The sequence below is a fragment of the Eleginops maclovinus genome, chromosome 10, assembly GCF_036324505.1.
Source record: "Eleginops maclovinus isolate JMC-PN-2008 ecotype Puerto Natales chromosome 10, JC_Emac_rtc_rv5, whole genome shotgun sequence".
NCBI lineage: Eukaryota > Metazoa > Chordata > Actinopteri > Perciformes > Eleginopidae > Eleginops > Eleginops maclovinus.
Genome location: NC_086358.1, coordinates 16,759,286 through 16,783,882, shown reverse-complemented (window position 1 = coordinate 16,783,882; position 24,597 = coordinate 16,759,286). Strand labels below are relative to the sequence as shown.

General features: G+C 42.2%; 1 protein-coding gene across 3 annotated transcripts; it reads right to left on the bottom strand.

Moving 5' to 3' along the window:
* Window positions 1–730: 730 nt before the first annotated feature.
* On the bottom strand, window positions 731–24,557 carry cep131 (centrosomal protein 131). Of its 3 annotated transcripts, none has more exons than XM_063893514.1 (30): window positions 24,407–24,557; window positions 22,725–22,921; window positions 22,477–22,571; window positions 20,609–20,720; window positions 19,469–19,596; window positions 18,981–19,085; window positions 18,065–18,244; window positions 17,867–17,984; window positions 17,621–17,737; window positions 16,967–17,159; window positions 16,376–16,467; window positions 16,153–16,275; window positions 15,879–16,059; window positions 15,704–15,801; window positions 15,409–15,588; window positions 13,288–13,479; window positions 13,026–13,163; window positions 11,935–12,060; window positions 11,729–11,845; window positions 11,474–11,503; window positions 10,996–11,098; window positions 9,169–9,370; window positions 7,668–7,775; window positions 6,540–6,657; window positions 6,320–6,394; window positions 5,210–5,352; window positions 3,959–4,136; window positions 3,633–3,829; window positions 3,070–3,130; window positions 731–2,968 (listed from the first exon to the last, which is right to left on the bottom strand). In XM_063893514.1, exons 2-30 carry the CDS (start codon window positions 22,908–22,910, stop codon window positions 2,897–2,899), a joined length of 3,768 nt encoding a protein of 1,255 aa, XP_063749584.1. In that variant the 5' UTR covers window positions 22,911–22,921; window positions 24,407–24,557; the 3' UTR covers window positions 731–2,896. The 3 variants fall into 3 exon arrangements, with proteins under 3 accessions (XP_063749584.1, XP_063749585.1, XP_063749586.1); XM_063893515.1 differs by having other exon boundaries at window positions 19,469–19,587; XM_063893516.1 differs by lacking the exon at window positions 11,474–11,503.
* Window positions 24,558–24,597: the final 40 nt, after the last annotated feature.

Here is a 24,597-nt window from a genome sequence, read left to right as displayed (position 1 = left end):
TGCTATGCTTGATCACAGAACAGGAAGGAAACGCACGCACACACACACACACACACACACACACACACACACACATAACTGCTGAGGAACTGCTAGGTGACGAGCAGGAACATGCAGGCTGAATTTTCAGCACACAGCTGACAGCTTTTTAAAGACATTCTCTGCACATCAGCAGTTACATTCACTCCAGCCAGCAGTCAGCCCGCGCCCTCGGAGCCAAGTGAGAGTCAACGGTGTGGGTTCCTGAGTGAAAAGAAAGGAAATACTCTGAAAGGAGAGACACATTTCAGTACGCACCACCGGTTGATTTGGCAGTTTTGGAGGAAGTGAGCTAGCTGGAGGGCGAGAAAAAAGAGGAAGACGGAGGAGAAGAAGTGGGTCAGCTCTTTATTCCAGATGTATAGGCTGACACATCCCTGAGGTGGTTTTAACATGGCAAAAAAAGGCATCTAGGACATGCCTAAAAATCCATTTAGGTTTACAGATATTTCAGGAATGAATTTAAACGCAGTGAATAAATAATTTGATTCTCCAAACCAACAGCTATTTTGGCTCTCAGTTTGGATTCTGCAGGGTGTTGGTGGATAGATGTGATTAGAGACTCTTCTCCGTCTTTCCCAACCCGTGAGTTATGGTCTGAGAGAGCAAGGGATGATGGGAGGGCGGGGGTCAGAAACAAGCAAACAATTGTCTGTTTTCACACAGCGAACACAAACAAGGAACACAGTGCATCTTTCTAGCAGTCTTTGCCTTTTATTCTCCTTTCAGTCACCATCTTCTTCACAGTTTTTCGAACCATCGCCATTACTAACAATAAAAACTAAACTTAAACAAGATAGGAAAACCTTGAGGTCAAGAGATACTGGTACATGTATAACTTGAACAAGCGGTAACCGATGACATCTGGAATGGTTTGCATACAAAATTACAAATAAAATAAATAAATAAAAAAGAAGGTACTTGTGCACGCATGAGTGTGTATTTGACAGTGTCATCTCAAGTCAAAATGGGAGGAATGGTGGCCCACATACATACAAAAGGCAAGGCTTATAAGCACTTGTAGTACGATATGTGTCACTCACAGTGACACATATCGTCCTTTTATCTTGCAAAAAGATATATTTATATAAAAATGTATATTTATTATGTATTTTCCTGTATTCAGGAGGGTTGTAATTGATTTCAAAGTGGTATTTGGCTCTTGTGACAATCAGATGTGACACCTCAGGTCAGAAACTACATTACCCATAAAGCTGCACTACGTAACTGCGACCCTTCCACTACATTACACTTCATATGCACCCTTTACATTGTGGCTCGGAGGACTTTCATGTCAGAAAAACCTGACATACTGTATTTAAACCATCTACTAATGGCATAGTTATAAAGTTTAAGCACTTTTAAAGTTACAGTAAAACACTTATAGTTTACATTTATAGCTTTGAAAAAAAACCTTCAAATCCTCGACCTTTCTGAGGACCGATAACACTAAAAGAGGTCATGTAAGAGTGCTAAATTGGAAAATAAATAAAGAAAAAAAGGAGCAGAATAAATATTTTCCGATGTGAGGGTCTGATTTTAATTTCTAATCATGGTGCACCTAAATAACAGGCTTTACCTCGAGGGGTAGACTTTCTCTCTGAAGAACAAACAATTGTTTCAGACCCCCACCCCTCGCTAACTCATGCTTTGGACCGTTCTCGCTGAAATCTTATCCACAAAGACTTTTTGTGCCTGGCTTCATCCCTTAATCATTGTAAAGGAATTAGAAAAACTAAGATTTGCAAGTGCTGAGGGGAGGTATCTCCTGAGAAGATTACGAAACAGTATCAAAAATGCAGATAGTTTACGTGTGTGTGTGTGTGTGTGTGTGTGTGACTCGAGGCCGCCCTTTGGCCAGTTGAGTTTGATGCGTTTTGTCACAGAGCAGCCTCTAGATCGGAGGGGGTGGAAGCTATATGGCTTTTAACATACCTCTGGTCACATGACTTGTGCCCCCTCAAACCCTCCTACCACCCGCTCTGTCCCAGCTCTGCTCTACTAATCCTATAAACATCTTCTCTGCGCATTCCTTCTACCCTCCACCCCCTGATCCTCTGTCCTCTTCCTTCTTTACGTTCAGAAACGTTCTCTTAAAATCCTCCGTCTTCCGGCTCGCACATGCCCTTTTTCTTTCCTTTCAGTGACATACTCGTCCCTCCTCTCAACATTCGCCATGCTCTCTCTTGTGTAACCAGTGTTAGGAAATCACTTCCTACGTCTTGGTTAGTTCCTATGTTTGGATGGGACACACAGAACAAACTGTTCACAGCTGTACAGAGCGGGGCCATGTCATAGATCCTGTAATTAGCACTCGCCTTTAGGGGGCACTGAGACAAAACGCATGACTCGGCAGATAATAGGGGGAACCGTGAGTACAAACAGAGGCTCACACTGCGGCGTGGATGCCGACTGGTTTGTTTTAAGTGGTCCTTCTCCCACTCTACACCAGCACAGGCCCGGGCTGGTTCCACAAACATCTGGAACTGTTCTCTGTGGCAGCTCTGTGGGGAACATTGAAGCATTCCTGCTCAAGAGGGAAGGGGGAAGGGGGGTACAGTCACAAAAAGCTGCAGCAAACAAAGAGGAAAGAGAAGTCCAACAATTGTCTATTCATCAGGTGACACCTGGTTTGTGGCATTTAAACTAGGGACGCTCCAAGACAACACATTCATTCATGCCAGGATTTCCCCATTCTGTATCCATTTTCCTTCTGTAGTTCAACAGGTTCAGTCTTGCTGGCAGGAACAACATCCAAGAGAAAAAAGAAAATCAGGTGAGGGCTGGTGCGACACAAAGGGTAGAGCTCAGAGCAGGGGGGGGGGAGAGGTCCAGACGGATGAAGTCCTCCTGTCAGTCACTTCTCCAGCAGCTGCTTCCTCTGTTGCTCCCACAGGGCCTCCAGGTGATCCGCTCTCTTCAGGGCAGCCTTTCAGAGGAGAGGGCCATATATTTAGAAATGCTGTCAATCATCTCTGCACAACCGTATTCTCTGATCCATCATGCTCTGTGTGTCGGCAGGGCACTCACCTCGTGCTGCTTCCGGAGATGATTGACAGTTTCTTCCTTCTTCAAGATAGCCGACTTCACTCTGGCAAGTCACAGACAAAAGGACGTTAACAAGGGAAACTTAAAGAGAGATTTTGTGCTTAATAACATTACGGTTATTGAGATCTTCTTTGGGTCAAGTCATAATGCAATATTTCCAAACAGAAGATGTCTACTTATATTTAATATATCTGAAAACAGAGTAATGACAATGATCTGCCCTTTGTGATGATTTGAATTAATGGTGGCCATGTTTTTGGACAACTTCAGCACATTTATACTGCATTTATAAATGGCAAAGGCTATATATCAAAGCAGGTGTTGCAATAGTTGAATTCAAAATGTTGTACATTACCTTTAAAAAAAATATATATATACACACATCAGGGGAGTCTCAAAAAACACATCTATGAGCCTCATACTGTCACATGGTGATTAGACATTTTAATAGATTTTGACATTTTCATTTTACCTAGCAGGCTCTTATACAGAATACAATTATTTAAGTCAAAAAGTTGTTATCGTACTGTCCCACTCCACTTTACCGTTGGTGGACTTCTGCCAGCTCCTCCTCCTTCTCCCTGGTGACTCTCTCCACCTCTAGCCGTAGCCTAGCTCGCCCTTCTGACACCTCTACCTTCATCCTGCGGTTCTCCTCCTCCGTCATCACCAGCCGCTCAGCAAACTCCTGCCTGATCACCTCCGCCAGGCTGCGGCGCTCCTCCACCAGCTTATCCCTGGTCTGAATAGACACGTTCAGGAGTGAATTCATATGAAATCTTTCCGACTCATTCAACAAGCTGCTAACATGAAAGGACACAAGATGGAACCAGAGGGTTTTATAAATGACTGAGAACATTTTGCTCCTTACCTGTGTGACGTCCTCAGTCTCCTGTTCCTTCTGTCTGAGCGCGCCCTGCAGTCTGATGAGCTCTCCCTCCGTCTCCATCTGATGCTTCCTCAGCTCTTGTTGTTTCTCCATGGCTGCCCTCTCAGAGCGCTCCAGCTCCCTCAGCTCAGTCTCATACTTTTCCCTCACACGCTTCACCCTGAGAAGAGAGGAAATTATTTTTAAACTGACTTCTTGGAAATATCTATAAAAGACTATTTTTTCTAAAAAAACTACAAAACGAATCCTACTACATGGAAAAGTACCAGGAGAAATAGAAAAGAAAGATCCTTATTTATTGTATAAGAGAAGCAATATCTTAGCTGAAAATGCAGAAAAGCTGAATATTTGTATAGCTGAAGGGTGACTAGCTGCTTTTAGCTACAGAAACATAGTAGGTATGTTGCTGAACTAAGTGGAAACATGCAGAAAAGTGAAATGATTTCGACTAAAATTGGGAGAGCTCAAATGGGCATTGAGGTTCATCTCTGACAAATTTGCCTCCTGTTCAAAAACTATGGCTCCTATCAAATATGAACTGACCGTGAGCATCAGGGAGCCCTGATGAACAAATCTGTGTGCTTTTTTTGTGTTTTGTCTGTAAAATCTGGACATGTCAGCAGTTTGTCTAAAGTGTACTTCTTTCTGTCTGAAGAAAGATCAGACAGATTTAATATAAACTATATTGAAAGTAGAAATCAATGTAACATCTTTGACGATATATGGAAAAACACATTTTTTTATCCTTCTCTTTTATGACTTTTAACTTTAGCTCATTTTGTTATGTATGCCCTAAAACAACCTTAGTGACCTTTGGTGAAAATAAGGAGAAAAGTTGTGCAACAAAGATTTGGAACAAAAAAAATGGGAAAATGTGGAACATCTCTAAGTCTTCAAGAATCCGATCAACATCCTCTTTATATGCAGGACATGTTGAGCCACAAGATCAGTCATGTGTTCATGTCAAGACACAAAAACAGTTTTGCACCACTAGCAATCTGCAGTGTATGTGTAACAGGAGTACTGCACAAGTAAACATAAGAGCTGCATTCCCTGTGATTTACTGCATTTATTAAACTTTAAAACCTAAAACAGAGGTGTGAATAGTGGTTAACACTGTAGTGAGGGCCCTGTTTATTTCCTAGCCCTTAAACATCCCACCAGTTCATACACACCCACACCCACACCCACACCCCACACCCCACACACCCCCACACACACACACACACACACCTGTTGTCAGCTGCCCTCTCACACTCCTCTTTGTCCTTGCTGGTCTCCTCCTCCAGAGTCCAGATGGCCAGCTCGATCTCTTTGTCGCGCTCCCGCCGCAGTCCATCTTTGAGCTCACGCTCACGGCTCAGCAGCCACGCTTCCTGTGGATGCACAAACACACATGCTGTCTGTCCTGGCTGCTTTATGACCTGACGCACATACAGGGGGGAAAAGGTAATAACACACACAGGTTTAGATGAATGTGGACGTTTTTCCTCATTGATTAATTACTTTTTATTAACAACTCACTGAAGGCCTCTGACTCCTTCAATGTTTTCTTCCTCATTGCATATGATTTACACCCAGACGGTTTCATCCAAATCACAGACTGCAGCAGCGAGGCTTCTCATTGGTTTCTCAACATTCATTCCCTGATCATTTTGGATTTTTAGTCAGCTGTCTAGTTTGGACCTAAGCTACATGGTGGAAATGTTAACTCAATACAAATCGCAGCCTTGAATCCTTCTGGACGCTCAAAAGCTGAGGCTGATATCTAAGGGTGACCTTTCTTTTGCCATCAGGGCCCCCTCGGCCTTTAGACAACCTGCCTGAGGTGATAAGGCTGGCAGAATCAGTAACATCTCTTGAAATCATTTCTCCAGGAGACCCCACTACGCATTTTTGGGTAATATAAGTTCCATTGGACTCCTTTGTTCACAAACAACAGAGTTTTCTTTATGTTGTCATTTTATTGCTTTACTTTTATATTCTTTAATGTTTTTTCAAATCTTTTATCATTTTCTCTGCAGTGTTTTTGTGTTCTAAATAAACCTGAAATCAAACCTCTTTGTAAACTCTTTTTCAAAAAGGTGCTGTATAAATAAAGTTATTATTAGTACTCTTTAAGTAGTCAGGTGGGTCTCACTCTCCTGCACTCCATAGAGCTGGACATGTGCCACCTGCCTCAGTCACTAGGGAAAATATATTAGTTTGTTAACAACAACTGAAATAGGAGCTCCAGAAATATTTGAGCCTTATGAGCACAATGCAGGAAATTCAGTGGTTTGTTACACCTCAGTGTGCACTACAGCAGGTAGAGTTTACACACAGAACAGAACGTCAACAAACCTCTTTTTTCTTGTAGTTTTCTTCCCAGGTCTGCTTTTCGATGTCCATGCGTTCATGTAATGCCTTCATTTCCAACTAGGAACACAAACAACACTCAATTATTTTGCTGCTTTACCTTGTTCTGGATGGATGTTAGCAGATACTAGACAAACTTTATTTATGGATTCTGTTAAAGTCTAAGGTTAGTGATACTGTTATTCTGCCCCGTGTCGCTGATCACCTGGTGTCTCCTCTCCTGTTCCTCTCTGGTCTTGTCCAGCTCTTCTCTGAGGGCTCGTCCAGCCAGAGAGTTGTTCTCTTCCAGCTGTCTCCGCAGCTCCTCCAGCTCACTGCGATGCCTGCCACACAAACAGAAAGAAGAGCATTGAAAAGAAGAATCAAAATAATCGTTTCGGCGTTTAGTCTACCGTTTGCTCATGGCAGCGACTGCTGGACAGTAGTAACTCCCTGTGACTGTCACACAAGCAACGTCCACTGAGGCATTCCCCCATCCCCATAGGTGGATGTGCTTTTAGTCCGAATGGACACTTTTTGGCATCATCACGCCGTTATTAACGTTTCTCTGGTAGATGGGTGATGTTAGCAGAGCAACAGAAGCTAATCTGACTAACTTGGACTGCTTGTTGCTATCATATTGTGGCTTAAGCCGTTTTCTACAGGATTATTTGACCATTTATTTTTCATTATGATTTTACTTGTGATGTCTGACATGGCAACCTGTGTAGCCGATGTATTGATAACATCCAGTAGCCGCTATAATACAAACCAACAGGAAAAGGAATACTGCTGAAGCAGTGTACTGCTCTTCACAACGGGAAATAATAGTGAACTGATGGTCAATACGAGTAAGGTTGACTTTATATATGTGTTTATTATAAGTGTGTGGTCATGTTCTAATCACTTTGCTCAGCGCTACTGCTTGCAACAAGTTCTCTTCGCCGTACTCCCCATGAACTGTTATTGCTCAGGTTAATCTCTCACATAAGCCTGGCAAATTCCGTTCTTGGTTCTTGACAAGCACCTTTTGGTAGCAGTTGCACATTTTGTTAGTTGTAGGAAGGCCTATCATAGTGTACACTGAAGTCAGTTCTGTATATTGATATTGTGTATATGTGTGTATAAGAACAGTTGTGTGTTCTGTAACACACAACCTGAAAGCAGTTCCAGTCTAATGCATGTTCAATGTTTCCTCTCAACAGTGTTCCAGCATTACCCAGCCAGACTGGAACCTAGCTGCAGTTTGTCTTGATTTCCCACTGACTCAGCTTCTTCTGCAGACCTCTATGATGACCAACTACTGGAGCACTGTGGGGATGTCTCTGGCGGAGGTTTTTTCAGATTTTCTCACCTTGCAGCCAGCTGAGCTAGCCTCTCTTTCTCGTCAGACACCTCTTTGTAGAGCCGCCTCCTCTGCTGCTGCAGGGACAGCTCCTCCTCCTGAAGCTGCTTGTCATATCTGACACACAGAAACAAGAAAACCACATCTATACTGAACAGTGTTGGGTGTAACGCGTTACAAAAGTAACGGAGTTACAGTAATGTATTACTTTTTGCTGTAACGCAGTAATATAACACATTACTTATGAAATGTGGATAATATAATACCCATTACAATTCTCAGTAACGCAGTTTACAACACATTTTAACCCGACATGATGTGGTGTTTTGTTTCTAAGAATTCACAAACATCGCGAGACATTCTGACAACAGAGCAATAATTGTGCAGGTAGAATAGTAACTCAGTAAGCGTCTTTACTATTGGTTAATAGGGCTGGAGAAACAGATTCGCAATGCAGAGCTGCAGGCTCAGAGAAAAGAAAAGAGAAACACAGGAGTGCGCGCAGGACAAAGCAACAGAAGGTCACTTTCTCTGGGTCTGCTGCTTGAACCCTGAGAAGTTCAGAGACTCGTGGCACAGTGCTGAAGATCTGCAGCCTCTGTCCTCTGTGGAATCGCCGGCTTTTAGAAAGCTTGTCAGCCAAATCCCCGTTAACACACCAATGACAAGGTGAGCTAACGTTGCCATAGAGACTCGTTCATATACAGCAGGTCACAGGGCCGTGCAGAGGCTCCACTAACAGGTTATTAATAACACACAGAGACGTCATGTTACCGGTATCACATATTATTCAGCCCTCTTAAACGGAGCATGAGTTTAGTTTCTAGCTCTTTTCCAAATTTTCAGCATACTGCCAGATAGATAGATAGCTTTAATTAATGAGCTGCAATAAACTACATTTCAGCATTTAAAGTCATACTTTTGCAGTTATTTTTGGTGAAAGTAACTCAAAGTAACTCAAAAGTAGTGTAACACATTACAGTTCAGAGACAGTAATAATGTAATGTTACTTATTACTTTAAAAAGACAGTAATAAGTAATATGTACTGAATTTCATGTTGTAAGTAACTTGCCCATCACTGATACTGAATGTGTACACTGGCTGCTAAAATAGAAAGGAACAATGTAGAAGTATTACATACAAGCAGAGCATGCAAACACTAACTCATTTATCTTGTTTTAATATACTGAAATGCCATGTCAGATGTTTACTAAAGATGCTTCCTGTCTGAAGTGGTTTCCTAATTCTTTTTTTTAGCTTCCAATTCAAAAGACTGGGTATGAGGTTTTGATGTTTTGTTTTTTGATTTATTGGTGTTCTCAATGTAATAATATTGTCAATTGTTTTTGTATGGCTACATTTATTATTATTATTATTATTATAATTACACGGAGACATTGTGCTACAGCTACTGTACAACTGTCCCCAGAGGCATACAAAGACCCAGTATAGTAGTGTCTGATATGTGTTACAGTAAAAAGGCCTGCACTGGTGATGTGTCATGCCTACCTCTGTTTGGCTAGTTCCCTCTCCCGCTGACACTGCTCCTCCTTCTCCCTCTCCAGCTGCTGGCGGAGATCCTCACACTGCCGGACGTAGCGCTGGGCGGCACGATCATCTGAATGCAGCAGCTCCGCCTCATGGAGCGTCCGCAGCTTCTTCAGCTCCTGTTTGTGCTTGGAAATCAGCTTCTGGATCTCTGGCTCCAGACCTGAGGGAGGAGCAGGAACAGAATATAGTTTGTGTTCAGTGGAAGGCCAGGGCCTGCATGAAGATCACGGCAAACTGGATAACATTTGCTTGGGGAAAAACTGGGATGATTCACTTTTTTTTGATGAGACCACTGTAACCAAACAATTCTGGGCTCTCAGCCTTGTGACTGTAAAAACACTTCATCAGCACTGGCTGACAACTGTCTGTGACTTAACTCAGCACTTCCCAGGCATGAAATAGGGAAAGAACATTATACATTTAGGCATCAAAACTGTACATGTTTGTTGATGTTGCCCTTAAAAGGGACCGTTTGGATCTTTTGAAAGGGTGTTGTACATGGTGTGATGGAAACTTCTGGAGCAATGGAGTTGAGAGTCAGAGAGACACGGGAGAGCTGGAATTTTGATGGCAAACGCTGAAGGTTTATTATGAAGTTAACGGCCGGAGAATTGACAAGACATTTGCTGCAGCCACGAGTTGAAAGAGCAGATGCCCGAACAATTCTCAAGATCTTTACAACAATACGAGGTTTGAACCAGTTCCGAATGGACAATCACCGTTCCCCAGACTAAACAAATATTGACCCTACGTCTAACTAAAACTGTCATTTAGGTCAATAGAATATGCGTACAAGAGCACTGGTGCCAGATAAACTGGCGCCCAGCTTTCCCAAAGCAATGAAACCAATCTTAGGTCAGCATGAGCTCGTACCCAGTATGGGAACAACAGGGCTCACGAAGCCCAGGCTGCCCCTACTTAATGAAGATAACAGCACCTCCAAGGCCGAAAAACAATGCCATGGTAATACAGACAGAGGAAGGAAAAAATGATGAAATAGCTCAAAGGTTAAACACCTAAGCAAAATATTCCCTAACACAAGGTATTTATGTGACTACAGTAGATGTTCCCTACTCCCCAGCTTTGAGAAATACACACGAGTACCAGCAAAGAAATGTACAGCTTCAAAAGCCATTTTATACAACCAGAGATGGCTGAAAAAATATCAATATCTGGTGAAGTACATGCTCTATTTTCAACATTTTCACTTTACTGCTTATCCTTCAACTGATATAGCTAAACTGTATATGTTTTGCTCTTACAAAAAACAACTGACTTGCCAAGGTTGCTGGTGTAAAGCAGCCTTGGTTCGTCTGTTTCTGTTTAACTAACTAACCAAAGTAACACAGTGAAAGAACTCTACTAAAGTGTTAGGTTTAAAAAAAAAAGTTTTAACTACCTTAGTGTAGACTGACTATGGATGATCTCATACAAACCCCACTTCAAAACATCCAAACTATAAATGTATGAGGTTGGAAAATGCAACAACTGACAGCTAGTACAATAGATAAATATACAATACTTAGTTGTACTTGGCATGTTAAGCTACCAGCCGCTGGAAGGTAAGACACTTAGAGCTAATGTGAGCCCTGAAAAGAATCTGAGGTCATGTCACAGTCCTGCTAAAGGTTGCATGGCACCTGCACAGAAGAGGATTGTGAAGAGGGTGTTATCCCCTAAGTTAAGTTGAATTACCAAGCATTTAATTACCCATGTTTGCTTACTGTATCCCTACCCTGATGGTTTAATCTGAGATTTCCGCTCTGAGCCGAGGCTGTGCAGTACCTTTAACAGTGATCTCTTTGATCTTCTTGGTTTTCTCGTCAATCCATTTCTCCCGGCGGATCTTCTCTGTGGCGCTCATTAGCTCTTTTAGCTTCTTGATTTCCTGTGATAGAAGGAGGGGGAATTTAAGGTGGTGGTTTGGTGTCACAGTAAGGCGGCACAGATACACTAGCAGAAGGGTGTTTGTGTTATTTAAGGAAGGGAGCTGCTTTACACAGAGACAAACAGTGATATATTCAAGGCTGATTCCAATTGAAAAACACCACATCAGTCATAAGTGGAATAGGAGAGTCAAAACTAATTCTGGGCAACAACAACAACTTGTATCCAAATCTAAACATCAATGAAAAAAGAATGACTCACATGCAGACAGACTGTCCACCAGAATGTGTGAGGGACAGACAAATGAAAGGGGAAAGGAGTGACAGAATGAGACAGATGATCGTGCCAAGGATGACTGTTAGAGGAAAAAAGTTACCTCGCACAAGGGACCCAGAATTTGCCACACCTAAAAGCCAGGAAAAAAAGATATATAGACAAGGACAGAGAAACGCAGCAAAAAAAACGAGGGAAAAACAGAGAAAAGACAGTTAAACAAAAGCAGCACAGCAAGAAAGCAACATGATGACACAAGATACAGAGCAGAAAGGCAGGAGATATTTGCAGAGAAAGCTTGCCCTGCACATGCCATTCATTTGATCACTAGATTTTCATTGTTGAAACCTCTTCTCACCATCTCATGTTGCTCCTGCATTTGTGCTATCTTCTTGGTGTACTTTTGGTCCACCTGTTTCAGTTCTCCCACCACTCCTTCGCAGCGCTCGCTCAATGTCTTTTTGTCATTAATCAGCTGAAAAAAATACATACTTAAGACCACAATACATAAAAGGTGTAATAAAGTTTGATGCAGCTGGGGTCAGATTGTGTGTGCACTCCTACCTGATCAATGAAGGTCAGGTGTCTCTGGATGGTGGCTTCATATTGTTCCTTCTGGAGCTGGAAGCTTCTGTTCAGCTCCTTCTCCGTCTCCTTCACGTGTCTCACTGTGAGCTCCCTCTGCTGGGCCTGAATGTGAGGAGAGGAGAGGAAGGAGATTAACATACCGGAGTTCTGTTAAAGTAGTTTTTATCTGCAGCAGCTATGTTAGGTCCTAACATGTTTCTCTACATCAACAGGGAACACCACCTCAATTAACAAATTCCCAAATGTAATTTCCATGGCCTAGGGAAATCAATATGTGTGAACATGAGCTCAGAGTCCTTCAAAGCCAGAAACCAGAGAAGTAATGCTATGTTCACAGAACAACACGGCAACAGGCTACAAGTCATTTCAGTGAAAGCCGGTTAGATTAAGCTACACACACTAGTGGGGGTTCGACACACAACAAATCAAGGCTGAGCTGCGGACACATCAACTAATCAGATTGTGGATTACCATGTTCTTTTCATCAACAAAAAAAATCCAGTTTCAGCCAGTGTTATTTAACATCACCCTGCAACAACTTGGAAACAATGTAGCTGGCCCCACTTGGATGTTTTGTTACTCAAACTTGTGACGTCATCAAGCATAAAATTAGGAGCTGCTCCCTGGACAATGGATTGCAGGGGGAACTTTATTCTATTATGGTTTTCCCAATTGTGAAACAGAAGATGTACCCATACATCCTCCCACTTGGTGATCTCATCTAAATCATCTTACGCAATTCATTTTCTAAAGAGCAGTTCCAGACTTTGCACTTGATTAGTTCATAACTTTGAGTTTCATCACCCCGGGGGCTCTACATTAAATTGAAAGCATGTTGTTTGAAGAAACAGAGTGTACTACTACTATATGGATAACCAAACGGTTTAGTTTAAATACATTAAAAATATATATTGGAAAATGAAGGCTTTAATTTACGCTAGAATTTGGAAGAAATATATCCAGAGTAGTCTGCTACCGAGTTTGGACTGTCTAGGACCATAATAACATGTTTGAATAAATGATTGTCCCCTTTAAACTGCGCTGTTATGCCTGTTCATGACACCTACCAGAGCGGTCTGCAGCATGTTGACGGTGCGCTTCTTCTCCTCCAGCTCAAGCTTGATTCGCATCATGGAGCCAGTGACCTCAGCAGCTGTGGCAGACGCCTGCTCCACTCCAACCATCTCCTCCTCGGACAACACAGCCTGAGAACACACAGGCTGCATTCAACACGACGTCTGGGCTTTTTACACCTTTTGGCATTTCAAATGATTCAGGAAATCCATCCACAACAGGATGAACATCATCAGACTAGTACCAGACGCTGACCTCTCTGTGCGACCCTGAAGTGACGGAGCGAGGTCGTTCCTGTTCAGACTTCTCCATCTCATCCAGGAAGCTCATGATGCTCTGCAGCTTGGCCTCAGAGAGCAGGGCGCCCCCATCAGGCAGTGCAGGGTGAAGGCTCAGCTGACCGTGCCGCTCCAGGTTATCAGTGGTCAGAGAGTTGGAGTCCCCATCCTTTATTCAGACACAGAAGAGACGCACGTTACAGTTGTTTACTTAATTTTATTTGTATTTAATTATCTTTTGTTTTTAGTGATGAGATCACAAGGTTTTCCTACTTTTCTGTTTTTAAAGTTTGGATTATATTTTATTACATTTAATCAATAATTGATATCCCTCTAATTGACATGTTTAAGTTGAAAAACCGGTTCTTCCTTCGGAAGGATCCTAATATATAGTCTTTCTTAGAGAGAGAAAAATAAATAGTTCCTCTCTGGCTGAAGGTCAGCTATGAAGGTAGATATGGTGCAAAATGCGAGAGCTTGTCAAACCTGATGTGAGCACCTGTAGAGTACAATGTGAGAACTTGCAGGAAAAAAATCTGAGCTTGTATGCATACATTTACACTTGCAGAAACATATATATTTTTTCACAATATTTTCCGTTACAACTGCAACTTGGTTATTACAACCTCTCAAATCCCTCATTAGAACTTCACAAATCTGCACTGTGGCAGTATAAATCGATAAATCTGCAGCCTTGACTTTTGCCACACTTCTTGAATGAATGTGTCCCTAAAGTAATTTTCACTTGTAGATGTGGGGGAGGGAGGGGGTTTAGAACGACGAGGCGCAAGGTCGGGTCAGTCACACAGCCACAGTCATATGCCCATATAGTTAGTTCATGGCGAGTACGGCAAACACAAGTTGTAACAAGCATTACCTTATTCTAATATTCCGTTCACTTTTATTGATCACTGTGAAGAGCAGGCAGACATTTTCATGTTTTGCATTATAGCAGCTATCATACTGAATCAATACATGGGCTACACAGGTTGCCATGTCAGACTATCACAAGTAAAATCATAATTAAATATATGCCGGTAAAATATGCCTTATTACTTATTAACTGTTTATGCCACAATATGATAGCAAGAAGTCAAGACAGTCAGATTAGTTTCGGTTGCTATGATAAAATCAACCCATCTTATACCAGAGAAAATTTCATAACAGCGTCGTGATGCCAAACAGCGACAATTCAGACTGAAACACATTCAGGACCGGGGTATGCATCAGCTGCTTGTGTGACAGTCAGACAGTGAATACTGTCCAGCAGCCGCTGCCGTGAGTAAACGGCAGACCAACGCCCGTGAGCGGGCGGTAAATTCCGCTGAACCACTTTAATAAACAATGAACCACGGCACTCTGGAGAGAAGTAAGAACATTGGCGAAGTAGTTATTTAATTGATCTGGCTTCTTATGATTAAAAGCAACACAAGCATCGACCCGACGCAGTGCCTCATTGTTGTTGTTAATGTGAGCGGCATAACGGGCGTTGGGGGGAAAATCAGTGACGTAATCAGTGAAGTCATGACGCAGCACCAGTCGGGCTGCGGGCGGTGAAAACACAACTGGGACTAAAAAGAAAAGCCGGTTCAGAACCACAAGAGCACTAGCACGGAGCTAGAACTGGAACTGGTTTTGTGGGAAAGGGACATATGACAGACTGACGGTAAAATGAACCAATCCAATAAACCATTGCAATGTTATTGTTAATGATTGCATAGTGTGGTTTGCCAATGAAGCGGTGTACAAATGCGGTGTGCCTATTTTACACGCAACAGTAAAACTTAGAGATAGATGGGCTATGAATTTGTAATGTGTAGTTTAAGTTAACTTACTTATATTTGTATAGCACAAATCAACAGGAGCTGTACCAAAGTGTTGCGGTATAGTTGGAGGGAGCTAACACGTTACTGTCAGCTACATAGGTAAGAATAGGACTTCTGGTGGTGGGCAGATGACTATCGTTAGACCAAGTTCTCACATTGTACTCCACAGGTGCTCACATCAGGTTTGACAAGCTCTCGCATTTTGCACAATTTCTACCTTCATAGTCAGCACTCTGATACCTTATGAACATGTTGTATTGATGAGTTCTCACCTCATCTATCCAGGCGTATTTCTCTTTACTGTAGCACTTTGGCTCCGACAGCCTCTGTGGCTCCTCCTCTAGCAGCTTCAGGGTGTCCAGCAGCTCGTTGAGCGTGGTTTTGGATGGAGCCCTGCTGGACAGAGCACCCTGCCGCTGGTCCTCCACACTCACCGACCTCTGCAGGATCTCCTTGAAATACCAAACATGCTTAGAACAGGAGCATCGAAATAACTGCTTCAGCTGATGGACTACTTATAAATAACTCTGATCATTAAAGGGAAGATGGAGGTTTTTAATAATTTACCTGGGAACACTGGGAGCCTCTGCAGTTGGACAAAGAAGGGGAAACAGCTCTGAAGCTGGAGAGCTCCCCGAACTCAGTTACAACATTCAAATTGGAGTCTGTGGAAACATTTACAGTTCTTACAGGGTTCTTTTTGCAACCTTTAGTGGATATTTTGGCGTTTAATAAGGCCCACCTGTGTTTTTAGCTTTTACATCTATTGGTGACATTGGGCTGTTGTTGCTGGGTGAGGCTGGGCTTTTGTACGTCAGAGAAATCCTGGGTGTTTTTTTGTGTCCGACAACACCTGTTGGCCTCAGGCTCTCCAGCTCCACCTCAGCTGCATGCTGAGCCTCTGCAACCCTCAGCTGCAGCTCCTGCAACACACCACCAGAGGGAGACAGCAGTCAATCAAGAGTTGTGACCAATCATTGCTTTAACCTTTTATTCAAGTACAACAAAGTACAAACCTCTGAAATATTCGCTTGGGCGGCAGCTAGGCGGGCCAGACGCGCTTTCTCTTTACGGATTAATCTCCTGTCATTCTGCTGTTGCTGCTGCTCCAGGTCTACCTGTGCTCTGTCCTCCTGATCCTGAGAGGGAAACAGAGAGGATTTATAATATAAGGAGAAAGGAAAGGGTAGAGAAGGAAGGAAGTTGAGTGCTAAGCTGTGAAGGTACACAGTTATTTACCTGGGAACATTGACAGTCTCTGTGATTGGACAGAGCTGGGGAAATGGCTCTGAAGCTTAGCTCCAAGTCAGACACAACATTCAAATTGGAGTCTGTGGAAACACATAAAAAGACATTTATTACACAATTCCAATGAACTATTTTCAAAATAGGAGATGCAGTGATTCGGTTATGCTTTATTTGCAAGAACAATAGTTGACAGCCAGCCCAAACCATTTGGAATCTTGTCCATAATAAAACATTACATATTAAATTATTTAGACCGAGTTGCAGAAAGTTACAGGACATCTCTGACTTTGTCTCAAATGTCAAAATAAAAGTGCTGAAGCTTTCTGATACTTTTCGTACATTACCACTATATCTACCATGTTTAAGTAGATTTCCTCTAAGCCTATTTTGACTTGCCGGTGTTACAAATTACAAGCTTAATGTCTTCTTCACTCCTGCTGGAGAACTTCTGCAGTACTTTTGGTTATCCACAAATCATTCACAAGAATGATTTCTTCCCTGATAAGTTAAAGTGAGTTATCTCATCATATAAGAAGGATGAATGCAAATGAATGATGTATATGAAGTTAAAGGAACACAGACCTGTGTTCTTGGCTTTCACATCTATGGGAGACATCGGGCTGTTGTTGCTCGGTGATGCTGGGCTTTTGTTGGTCAGAGAAATCCTGGGTGGCTTTTTCCGTCCGCCCACAGCCGCCTGCCTCCGGCTCTCCTGCTCCACCTCAGATGCATGCTGCACCTCTGTACCCCGCTGGGCTCTTTTCTGCTGCAGCTCCTGTCACACACCACCAGAGGGAGACCCAAGATAATGTTGTAAGCCATTATAATCATGGGGAGGGGAAAAAGGGCTTGATTCAAATGTTTAAATAGAGATATGAAGGTCATAAATGCATGAACTCAAATCTAATCTCTACAGACTATTTTACATAGTGTCACTGGAGAATGTCCAATAAAGACCAGATTTTCTTTGTTTGTTTTATAGAACCTTTGTAAGCTATGTAACCTATGCTGGGAACATGATTTTAAAAATGTTTCCCAGGCAAGATCTGTCAACAGAAGCCCCTTATTGCTGATCGTTTGGACAAATACTTTGGCACTCACTAAACCAGGTAGCCAGGAGGTCAGTCTATCACAGTCTACATCAGTTTTGACCATTCTTTTAAAAATATGTCTCTTGCAGGTCACCACACTTTATGGAAACGCTAATACAGCTGGAAATAAATCAAATGGGGGCACCTGGATGGCAGCCAGGCGGGCCAGACGAGCTTTCTCCTCTCGGATCCGTTTTCTGTCTTCGTCCCTTTTCTGCTGCTGCTCCAGGCGACTGTCCTCCTCTGTTCTCTCCTCCCACTCCTAAAAGGGCAGAACATAGACAATGTAACTCTTATTACAGTAGCAGTGGAGAGAGAGAGAGATGAACCCAGTTAAGGCCATGAAGAATAAAGGGTGAGGATAGAGGCAGCCTGGGGCACAGATGGATACCTTTCTCTTACTGGCGAGGATGCGTTTGAGCGCCGTCTGGTTTGTGTGTCGTCTCTTGGCATTGATCCTGTACCAGCGCTGTATAGTGACTGCTGCCTGATTCACCTGCTGAATAAACCTTCAAGTACAAGAGACAGCCATAAGTGTCATGACTAATAACAGCATCTATAGAACAACACTCATTGTAGTGGGTCTGACCTCTCGGCCTCTTCTTCAGTGGCCTCCCTCCGTCGGGGTGTGATGGGGCTGCCCCCCTGGGCCGACGCTGGAGAGTTGTTGTTTGAGGTGGAGGCAGTTGAAGAGAAATTCTTCTGGGACTTTGTCAAGGAGCTGTTGTCTTGTAACACCTCATCGTTTGCTGTGGCCTTCAGGATATTGCTGAAAGACGAAAAAATGATCACTCAATCAAACTTAATTGGAATGGCACCTTTCATACAGATAACTGACAGGCAGGGACCGAGAACATCGGACAAGTGTGGGCTGTAAAAACAAAAAGACAATTCAATTTAACTACCTAGAGACCAATGAAATAATGGACATTAGCAAAGCAATAGTAGTTAAAAACAAAACAAAACTATTCCTTAAATACAACAAAATCATGTAAAAAAAGCCATTATTATTCAGGTTGGGCAGAACAGGTAGGTTTTTTTTAAAGGTAAGGTTTACAGATTTCAACATTTCCAGTAACTCTCGCATCCTCAGGCAGACGGCTCAACAGGCCCGGAGCATAATAACTGAAAGCTGTCTCACCAAAGCAAAATATGCTTAATATTCTGAAAAACAAGATTGTAATCTAACTTTGAGCAGATATTCAGTACAGGTTTGTCCATCTTTCTGAAATTTCTCATCATTCAATAACGCTCCAATTTCTGAAACCACTATACTTAGACAATAGTATATTAACAAAACAAATTAAGTGAGATCATAATAATGTAAACCTCAGACATGAGAGATATAAGGTAGCAATTCTGTTCACATAAACAACATTCAAGAGATTTAATAAAACACCATATCACCGTCACTTATATTACTGATATAATACTTTATCAGCTCAACACATTGGATAAAATCTCCAAACACATATGAGGCAAGCAATGTGAGTTTGAGTTCATACTTAAAGGACGGCCTCTGGTTGGAGCTCTTCGGTGTGAGGGGTATCTCAGAGTAGTTGTTGTGTAAGATGGTGGTGACAGAGTTCCCCACAGCTCCCTTGTTGCTCCTGAAAGACAAAAAAAAAGGCATTATGACACCCTCCATGACACTGTACGTGAGAAAAAGTACTTGGGAATGCCACTGCCCCTTTTTTTGACTTCACCCTCCTAAGGCATGAAAGTAACTGATACCGTACATACTTTGACACAAATACTTCACGCCTATCACAAACTGAGCCTATGCACACAATTTCCATGAAAGAAGAAGTCCTCAGTGTGTGGGAGGAATTCCTGAAGGCAGTATCAGCTGCCATGATCAACAGGTATGAAACATGAGAAGCAGCTAGAAATCCAGAATGCAGCAGTGCAGGTAGTCACCGGACCCGTGGACTACCTGCACTGTGTTTTTGTTTGTGTGTTTTTGTGAGTGTGTGTCAGAGACGCTGCCCACCTGTTGTTGGCAGTGAAGGTGGCAGCCAGAGTGATGCCCGGCTCTCTTCTCTTCGGGCCGGTGGGAGAGACCACACCGTCAGTGCTGCGGGAGCTCGAGGGCAGGGGGAATGTTCTGGGCTGATCATCCTTAAAGCAAGGAATACACACTTATTACCCAATAAATTATAGAAACCTTTGACACAGTTGAAATTGATATCTGGTAACAACTCTTTGATTCTGAATAGGGCTGTCCCATAATAGCCAATTGCCAGCATGTTAACCCTGGAAATGTGGATTACCCCAAGGTTTGATGTATAACAGGGGTATCCAGCATTTAGCAACAGCCAGATGATTACTTGCATGTGTTGGGGAATTTGCACAATTAGTATAAGTTGCGTTTATTTGCAATACATAGCTAAATCATCTATCATTATGGATCCCTTTTCAACAATGGCTTGGCCAATTTGGAAAATATTTGAGAAGTTCCGGGAGTTATTAAGGATGCTGAATCCATTTCTTAGTCCTTAAGAATCCAAGATGGCAGTTTTAATCAGAAAGTGGCTATGTTTCATCTCCTTGTGGGCCGATTTAGAGGATATTGGTTTTGATTTTGAAGTTTTAAAGAATCAATTGGTTGGGACAGATTGGTTATCTATTTGAAATCATTGAAAAAACTTCAATTATGTGGCAAATTTCTGTATATTTCTGATTATTATATTCTGATCAATTTAAGAAATTTGCAGGGCATTTTTATGACCACAAGGATCAATAAAACAATTTTATTAGGATTTCTATAGAACAATAAAAACATAATGCTTTCTGTCAAATTCCCCTTTAGCTTAGTTTGTTGTGTGTCGTTTTTAATGGCAAATTAATTTCACTGGGGAGATGGAGGAAAATGTACGGAAATAAATGGAAGTGAAGTTAAAAGGTGCTGGGTTAGTTAGACAACATAATCACACGGCATTTGTATTTTAACATGAACATTCTTATTTTTTCAAATATCAAGGTTATCGCAAAAGTCGGTTTATCGCAACACCCCTAATACAGGATATACTCGATATACAACTGGATATACCTTTGAACTAAGTATAGATAATATGATTGTCAAAACTTATATTAAATCGAGGGGGGGTGATGAGTGGTTGATGTCAATTACCAGGATATTCCATGTGGTTCTATCCGGTGAGGCTTTGCTGAGGCTGGCCAGTTTCTTGCGTCCATCTGAGCTGCTGTCAAACAGAGCCAGGTAGTCCTCACTCTGCTCCTGACTGGGAAATCAAGACAAGCGGGCCGCAGGTTAGTTACGTTGTTTACGTAGAACAATGAAGTATAATGTTGTTACTGGTGGCAACAAAAACGATCTGCCTGTTATGTATTTGTGAGAATTAGTTTCAGTAGAGTGGGTTGAGGAAGCATGTTTCTGTAATTTGGGTGAACTGACTCTTTAAAAGGCTGTCGTGCTCAATGTGAGACAAAACAAATTCTAACGTGTCCTATTTAGTGCAGTAAAATCACATTCCGGGCTCAATTTTCACGTAACAAGGGCTTAGCAGTTCACTAAACACAATTAAACAACTCGACATGGAGCAGGAACCCGGAGTCATGGCTTTTAGAAGCAGCCTTTGTGATTAAATGTTGTAATGACAGCTGCAGAAATGAAACTCATCCCCTTCTCTTCTCCCCCATCTGTAGTGGAATTCAGTATGTAGCAGCTGACCGTCTGCTAGGGGGAACTCCGTTATGGATTCCATGTAAATGCGAGCATGCATATGTTGATCCCGAAGGCCTGTCATTTGCCCTCCAAATAGCCTCACACACCAAACACCTTCATCATGAGGCGCAGATGCAGGGTGACCTCTTGTCCGGCCTCTAGTATCTGTGCTGTGCAGAGTGTTTCTGTTTGGGTAAGTATAGAAATGTGAGTGAGCATGTGTGTCTTGGTGGGGAGAGCCAGCTGGCCCAATGAAAAGCGATCTGACAACACAATTCAGGCAGCACATTCCTGTACTTTTTGCTTTTCAAGTGGTGCAGGGAAGAGAGGGAGAGGGGTGCTGAGTGACAGCCCAGAAAGACTCCGAGATTTGTGGGGGTGTATATAGAATGTCTTTAAATTTAAAGCCCCTCTAGTATGCATCCTCAGAGGCAGAGAGAGGAGGGGCGATGGCGGCAGCTGCCGGACAATAGAACCAGAGTGTATGCGCGCGCACGCACGCACGCACGCACACGCACACACACACACACACACACTTGTTCCTGGTAGTGCGGGTAACCTGACCCCAGGATCCAGGCCCTCCCCCTCTAACCTGGGACAAAGAAAGTTGCTGCACCCCGCGACCCTAGCAACAGCCGCCCAGCTTTCCTCCACTCTTTATCATGCAGGAGCTGGCGCGCTACAACTGCCATTGTCCAAACTGCTGAGGCTTCAGGGCTACCAGCTGTTGCTCACTGAAGAGAGACGCTCTGCTTTAAAGAGCATATACTCCATGCACGAGAGCTGAGCGAGTTGGTTAGCATTTTTGCAACTTCATATGGATATCACAATTTCATTAGATTTGTAACATACATGAATCCTGGGTTTATTTATTGTTGGGAAACTCATATTTCCAACACAGGTGCATAGAAGGCTGAAAAGATCCCCCCCCAAAAAAAAGAAGTACATCCTTGTTGTTGCAACATGAGCACAACTTCAAAACAGTCAAGCACACTATCTGAAATGCAAACATTCTTTTCTGCCATTTCTAAAAACACGTCCTTCATTTTTCAGTTACATGTACGATGCTGTAAAGGTCATTTGATGATCTAACTAAGAGCAAATGTTGCCTAAGGCTCTGCACAGTTCATGTATCAGCACATACTGTTCTTTATGCAGTTTAGTGTGTCAATGCCAGTGATAAAGACTGAATGAAATAGTTTGGCCCAGAGAGAAAAAAGGGGATAGTGATTCTTACTGCAATATTTTTGTTTCACATGTAAATGTGTTACAAATGTTCCAGTGTTAATAAATCACCATGTCTGTTTTTGTACCTTAAACTGATGTTGGCCTGCTGATTAACCTGGGTGGTGCTGTTAGACCGGCGGAGGTTCTTGATGGAGCGGGAGCTACCAAAGCCGACATCGCTCTGTGGATTTAAAAAAGTTTGTAAATGAATTATAAGACGTTTTCTGAGACAAGCAACCAAGAACACTGTCCTGATTTGCCCCTGCATCTTGATTAGATTAGATTATTTTATAACTCATAAACAATCCATTCTGTAGCCATCACAGTTTCTCACCAGGGTGTTGCGCTTCCCTCTGCTGTCCCCTGCCACAGAAACCGACACAGACCGAGAAAAGTATTTCCCAGGGGATGCACTGCTGGGTCTCTTGGACATGGAAAGCTGGGAGCCTGACAAGCTGAGATCCAAGGCATCTCCTGAGACACCTGTCGGGATGGATGAAGGGCTTCGTGTTGTATGCATCCTTTGAAAACCTGAAATAGAGTCAAAAAGGCTTGAGTCTGAGAGACAATAGGACCCGCAGGCTATTTGGATTTAGAAGAAGCAACCACAACAACTGAGGGAGTCACAGTCACTTCCCTTTTCCTTCACTGTTTCTCTCCCAGGGTAACAAACAACAAATCACCTCTCTATTTATACTACAGCTGGGATAGGGTGAAAACGTGGAGAAAAAGGCGAATCAAAGTCCAACTAACAGTACTTACAGTTACATGACATTTTCTGTTCTTTAACAGCTTAATGTTTATTTTGTTGGCTACGACACAAGCTAGGTAACGTGTAAAATAAATACAATGTAATGATGATGAAGCAATGAGGCTAATATAACCCTGGCTAAGTGTAAGCCTTTTAAAAGCATCTCTTTAAAAACATAATTTTTGCTCCTGACAACATTTTACAATTGTTGCTTAGCAGTGATGGAAGAAATACTCAGATTATTTACTTAAACTTGCTTTAATACTTAACATTAGTGATACTACAGTGTTAAAATACTTAGCTACAAGTAATGTGCTGCATTCAAAATTGTACTTAAGTAAAAGTACAAAAGTATTAGCCTAAAAAATATATACTTTAAGTACCAAAAGTAAAAGTACTCGTCATGCAGAATTATTGTATTATAATTATTCATGTTTTCATAACTTCAATGGTGCACATGGAAAAAGGGGGGTTTATTTGAATTATTTTATATACTACTGGCTAGCTCAACCTGTTAGATATCTAATAATGTATTAGTTCTAGATCTGCAAAATAATTAGGAACTCAATTTCAAAAATACATGTAAGTAAAGGTAGGCTACAACATTTGCCAATAAAATGTAGTGTATTAAAAGTATGAAGTAGCAAAATGAGATAATACTTTAGTAGGTACCTCATTTTTTTACTTAACTACAATACTTTAATAAATGTTCTTAGTTGCATTACTCCGCTGCTGCTTAACTGTAGCAGGTGTATGTTAGCTCTTTTGGCTAACGTTATCATCTTCCCATCACAAACACAAGGTTGTTAAGCATGCCAGGTATGATACACATCGTGACGTGTGAAACGGCACGAGCTACAGAAAAAAACACAGCAGCTGGTGTGAGTTAACATAATTGCAAGCTAGCTGTTTGTATGCTACTCTTACGGTAAGCTAGCAGTTATTATACCGCAACTAACGTTAACGGTTACTATAAGAATAACGCTGGTAGTAACGTTACCTTGTTGACTGCTACAGATAATTCGCAACTGGATGTTTTGCGATGTAACTTGACGTTATGTTGTACGTATGTTAAGACACTATCTTTGTTAAATCACTGCCTTATTCCAGATTTCACACTAAGCTAACGGTAACAGTTATTGGTTGGAATAATAACAGCGGTGTTTCTGATGAAGTCTTGTCAATGCAAGCGTTTCTCTAGATACGTTTATCCCTTCATTAACCCAAAATGTTTTGGTTGCTGAAGAAGCAATGTAATTACTTACTTTAAAAGCTCGTTGGCACCATTGCTGTTAAGCTGTAGTACGCGTTACGGTTTAAATTCCCAACACAATCCTCCTGATGCCCAGTGAAAGTACTCCGTTGACTCACTGGACAAACACTGGGAACCGAATAACGCGTAACATCATCTCTGTGGTAACAACACACATCATTGCCGCCTCTGGACATCTGTGAT

Bases quoted from the DNA above. Each gene is read 5' to 3' on its own strand.
- cep131 (XM_063893514.1), bottom strand. From the start codon at position 22,910: ATGCATACAACACGAAGCCCTTCATCCATCCCGACAGGTGTCTCAGGA. The intron at 12,061-13,025 runs GTAGGTGTCATG...CCTCACATTCAG, and splicing joins ACATGCTGCAGACCGCTCTG to GCCCAGCAGAGGGAGCTCAC. The intron at 11,846-11,934 runs GTAGGAGTGCAC...TATTTTTTTCAG, and splicing joins ACCTGACCTTCATTGATCAG to CTGATTAATGACAAAAAGAC.